At 43.4% G+C, this 5,647-nt stretch overlaps 1 protein-coding gene across 1 annotated transcript in view; it reads right to left on the reverse strand.

Annotated features, from left to right (window-relative positions):
* Positions 1-3,954, reverse strand: part of RBM45 (RNA binding motif protein 45) — a 14,516-nt gene extending 10,562 nt beyond the window's left edge. The window contains exon 1 of the mRNA XM_007951671.1: positions 3,595-3,954. Coding sequence (XP_007949862.1) covers positions 3,595-3,954 — 360 coding nt within the window. The remainder of the gene's footprint in view (positions 1-3,594) is intronic.
* Between the last annotated feature and the right edge of the window lie 1,693 nt (positions 3,955-5,647).

The following is a 5,647-nucleotide window of genomic DNA, read 5'->3' on the forward strand; positions in this document are numbered from 1 at the left end:
TTTTACTGCAATGGCTTTTATATAGTATCAGGCTCTCAGTGTACCATCATCTTTTCCAAATGTATTTCTACTTTTGCATTTTTGTTTAGCAAAACCAATAGTCAGGAAATCTTCATTTTAAGTGAAACTTTTATTAAGTCAACAGTGGTGTTTGACAGCAACTGATAAAATGTACAACTATTAATCTAAGACCCTGTATATTATGTGTAATCAAAATCCCTTTAACAGATAAAACGTGTGTATAAAAAATTATTTAATGGGAGGGGATTCCTTAACTCTGTACTTTTAGAGATTAACAAAAAACCAAAAAAGATAGCACCTTGATTTATACTGGCAACCTGACTAGCTAAGGTTTGTAAACTACCCACTGCATAGAAATAAATCAATTCTTAGATTGGCCTTTCTACCCAAGACACCTGAACTCTCACTTCTTTTCAGGAGAAAATGAGGAAGTTAAAGGTTTCATACCTAGTTTTAATTTCTGATCTATTTGTGGCTGTCATTCCTTGCTCCAGCGTTCCCACCTGGTCTGCCACTGGTCTTTTTTTTTTTTTTTTTAAATCTTTTACTATTCTATTTTCAAACTATAACTAACTCTTTGTCATTGAGAGCCTATTAATGGAAATGCCTTGTTTTCTTATTTCCACTCTTGGTCCTGTCCCTTAGCTCCTGCGATCCAGCTCCTCTGAGAGGTTTCTATTCAGACTGGTTACATTCCAGCACACTAACAGTACAGGGTCTCTGGTGGTCGCTTTTCTGTGAGGTTACCCAGTGCTGCCATCTTGCTCTCCTCATTCTACACAAGAAGGAGAAGCAGACCTAGCCAGTTGATCTGTGCTCTCTGTCCTTCCATGTTGTAGTATGCACTTTGTGGCCCAGTTCACTTTGGCCTAAGCTCATGTGCAAAATTTCTTCCACTTATTTTTATTTTTAAAAATCAGTGAGCAGGTGAATGTTATGGCATACGTATTTTCATCACTGTTTTTTTTTTTTTTAATCTGTGAGGTACATAAAGTGCATAAATCTTAACTGTACAGTTTCAGATGCTTTTAAGTAAGTATATATCCATTATCCTCCTGCCCATTCCCAGGTATGTCTACGTCCTAGGTCCAAGTAATCATTCGTCTGAGTTCTATCAACAGGAAGCTAATTAATTCTTACTTACTGCCTCTCCTTTTTTCTCAGGAGGTGAGGGGTTTGCTGTGAATTATTCTTTCTTCACCCTATGGTGTTAAGATCCAAACACTTTTTTGGTGTGTAGGGAAATGGGAGTGAGAGAGGTAACACAAAGGCCTGTATATGGTAGTTTTAGGCCAATCCTGTACATGCAATGGGTACTGGGGGTTGGGGAGCAAAAAAGGAAACTGAGTCTCTTACTGAGGGGGGATCCTAAACATTCAATTCCAAAAGTGGCTGTGGCTACTATTAGCAGAAAAGGCTTCATGTTTTGGTCAAACTTGGCTTGTCTCAGACCTCAGAAGGTAAGTACAAGAACATGTCAACTAGAAAGTTAGTCTAGTGGATGTACCAGTAATGAATGATGAATAGAGAAATACAAATAAAGAAGTTTTAATTATACAGGAAGACCTTAGGTGGAATAAAGAGGCCTCAGGTGAGATCTGAGATCAGAAGTCCTTTCATAACATAAATGTCTAAATTTTAGAAGAGTGGAATGTCAAATCTCTGATAAAGAGCATCTATGTGTAGCATATATACAACTAACCTCCTAATGAAAGATTTCTCCTGAGATTTTATGTTCACAGACTATGGGCTCTAGACAAGAGGCATGCTTGTAAAGCTAAAACTGAGAGTTTTCTATTTTTAGGTTTACCTCTTTTCTCTAGGAAAAACAGCTGGTCACAGTATGATGTTTACTTGGACAATCTTTTCTGGCTATAAGCCTAGTCCTACAATCTTATCTGCCTTGTAGATCATTTGGAGCTTTGCAAAACCAAAGCATATGAAAATAAAAGAAACAAAACAAAACAAAACAAAACCTAAAGCTAAATTAACTGGAGGTAACAAAAACACTACATTAGTTCTGGTGGAAGACAACCCAAACTGCCGCTCCTGAAGAACTAAAATGCCTAGTTAGGTCTGCAGGGAAACAATTCTCTGGATGAAACTTGGAGAAAAATGAGAAAAGAAAAGAAATAAAAAAAAAAAAGAAGAAGAAACATAAACTTTAATTCTCTTTGGGAACAAGCACTTCAATTCCTTTGTTGCTAAATGGAAGGGTAAAAATGTAATGTAAAAATGTAATCAAGGAAAGGGGTATCCTGTGGGTTGCCCACATGGGCTCTGTGATCATTCTAATCAAAAGTTTCAAATTCCTCTCCACTAAGGGATGGCAGTCCTAATTGCAAAGAGATGAAAATCAGCAATCTACTTCAGGGTAGCAAACTACAGCTCCCTGCTTTTGTATAATGCACGATCTAAGAATTATTTTTACATTTTAAAAGAAGTTTTCAAAAACAAAGATGAATACGTGACAAGGCCCTTTGCAGAAAAAGTTTGTCAACCTCTGATGTCACATATATGGTGGACTTAGAATTAACTTCGTTGTTTCTTCATTTACTTTTCAATTCTTTGTATTATACAGAAAAAAAAAATGCTCGGAGAGGGTAGTTTTTGCAGAAAGCACTGAAAACAGAATTACACACACAGCAACTATTTCTACAGACATAAATAGTTGCTCGGGGGAGCAGTTTAAGCAATTATCAGAGTCTCACTATTGGGTCTTGATGAGAGTTCACAGTAAGTAAGGAATCTTGGCTACTACTGTTCCTAGGATATACTGAGAGCCCACCCTGTGGCCGGAATTGTGCTAAAGCAAAGGTTATCTCAAATAACCTTCAAAATGGCCTTGCCAGAGGCATTACCTTTATTTTTCACAGGAGTAAGTGTGCATACGTAATATAAACACCACCAGAATGAACTAAGAGTATAGAGAATCGTTTAATAATACAAAATGCACACTACCATCACAATAATTCGGCTCCTAGGGCAGTATACTTTCGTTCCTGTTTTCAAAGCAAGGTAGCAATAACAAATAGTGTCAAGAACTGAATATTAATACCTTCACAAATAGGGGTTAATAAGAGTGTGAGGAATATGAAACAGCTTTAATCACCTGCACTAATTGTATATACATGCATACTTCTTTTTTTTTTTTTTTTGCCTCGTCTGGGGCAATGTCCACACCAAGGTGGTTCCTGTTTTTATACATGATAAGTGGGGGCACCTGTGAGAGGGCAGTCAGAAAAGTACTCAAAGGCCAGGGTTACAGTTGGGGGTGGCCTGACTAAATAGTTCCTGGTTAGAGAGCAGCAGGACCAAGGGGAGGCGCAGGCTCCGCAGTTCTCCCGTCCGAGTTCGGGGGGCTGCCTCGCTCGTGAGGGCGTGCGTTCTCTATGCAAGCCTCTCCCCTTCCAATTACCGCACCAATGCGGGGCCTAGGGGAGGGAGTGTGTCCTGAGGACCTACCTCTCCCCCAAACTATTCCCCATCACCCCCGGGAATGACAAGTGCTGCAGGTCTGCTCCCAGGGACCGACGTTCTAACACACTTCCCCCACCTCCACCCCGACACAACCTCGGGGGAGCTGAGGCCCGAGGACTCTCCTCCCGACACCGCCCCCGCGGCCACCCGCACCTTAATAGGCTTGGTATCGTTGGGGCTGAGACACTGGCCGTGCATTTCCTCCATGGCCTTGCAGGCCTGCGAGCTGCGGGCAAATTTGACGAAAGCGATGCCCTTGGACTCCTTGGTGTGTTTGTCTCGCACCACCCAGATATCCTGGATCTCGCCGAAGGGCGAGAAACGCTCCCTAAGCACTGACTCGGGCGTGTACTTGCTGATCACTAGGAAGATACGGCTGTTGGGCGGCTCATCAAGGCTGTTTACACCCGGGCGGAACCCTCCGCCGCTCGCACAGCCGCCGGCTTCGTCCATTGCTCTCCACCTCAGCCCTGGTCTGCCTTCAGCACTAGTTGCTTCAGCAGTGCCAACAACGGCCGCAGTAGCACACCCAGCCGTTACGGGGCCGGCACTCCGCCTCCGGAAGACGGAGTCCGGCGCGGCAATGTTGGGCCACGCAGGACGTCAGCTTCCGGGGTGAAGCCTATAGCGCCCACTGGCGGCGCGGGGTAGCCTGACTGGGTTTATCTTTCCAATCCCCGAGCATCGAGGCTTAATAGGTGTGCAATACTTGTCCCTGGAGGCCAAAACTGCCAGATGCACAGAATTTTCCAGTGCAGGCTTCACTTCACCGCAAGAGCCCAAAGAGTCTTCCCTAAAATTTGCCATTTTAATCATAAGCACACTTGAGGGCCACTATAAAAACAAACTGTCATCGAGTCGATTCCGAATCATAATGACCCACTTTGGGTTTCCCAGGCCGTACATCTTCACCGAAATAGATTGCCCAGTTTTCCTTCCGCCCAGTCCTCTTTCCCTGGAGTGCTTGGTGGGTTTGAACTGCCAACCTTTTGATTGGCAGTCAAATGCCTTGGGGACTACACCACCAGGGTCACTATAGGGGAGAGTTAAAATCATGCAGCCTGAGAGCTGAAATGAACCTTTGAGATCATCCAATACCAGCCTTATTTGAAAACAAACCAAACCCACTGCCGTACAGTCAATTCCAACTCATAGCTACCCTATTGGGTTTCTGAGGCCGTAAATCTTTTGTTTTGTTTTATCTTTTTTTTTTGTTTTGCAATTGTGATTTGGGTGAAAATTTACAGAGCAAATTCACTCTCCGTACAGCAGTTCACATACACTGTCTCATGACATTGATTACAATTTACCACAATGCAACACCTCCCTTCCCACTTCCTTCCAATTGTTACCTCTTCCCTGTGTCCATCCCTCCATGCATTCCTGCACCATGAGCTGTCTCCCTGTGCATAAACAGCCATTCTTTCTCCTATAATTGATCTCTCCAAGGAGTGTATCTACCTCAGATAAATGTTCAAGTCATATGCCTGTCCCTTGTTTGGCTGGAGGCCACAGGAGTGGGTTCAATTCCAGACCAGAAGGGCAGATAGGGGCCACAGTCTCAGTGGTTCCACCAGGTTCTATCAGACCAGCAAAACTGGTCCCCCTTTTTCTTCTTCTTTCTTTTTTTTAAATGATTTTGAGTTTTCTTTCACATTGTTCTCCTACTCTATCCAGGATCTCCTACATAGATCCCCTCTGAGTGGTTGACAGTAGTAGCCAGGCACCATCTAGTTCCTCCGGTCTCATAGTCGTATAGGCTGTGGATTGCATGGTGTACCAGTCTCTAGGACTAATTGTTTCCGTAAGGCCGTAAATCTTTACAGAAGTAGATTGCCCAATCTTCCTTCTGCAGAGTGGCTAGTAGATTTGGACCGCCAACCTTCTGGTTAGCAGTCAAATGCTTTAGGCACAGCACCACCAGAGTTCCTTAGTGATATGGATGTAGTTGTTGTTGTTATGTGCCATCAAGTTGGACCTGACTCATAGCGACCCCTCCTTGGGTTTCCAATGGCCAAGGCCGAATCACTACGGAAGTAGATTGCCCAACCTTCCTTCCGAGGAAGGAAGGAAGGCATGGATAGGTGAGGAAATTGAGACTCATAGAATAGCCAAAGGAGCTCTGGTGGTGGAGTGCCTAACACAT

Source organism: Orycteropus afer, unplaced genomic scaffold (genome assembly GCF_000298275.1).
Source record: "Orycteropus afer afer isolate SDZICR_OR568_19922 unplaced genomic scaffold, OryAfe1.0 scaffold00001, whole genome shotgun sequence".
Classification (NCBI taxonomy): domain Eukaryota; kingdom Metazoa; phylum Chordata; class Mammalia; order Tubulidentata; family Orycteropodidae; genus Orycteropus; species Orycteropus afer.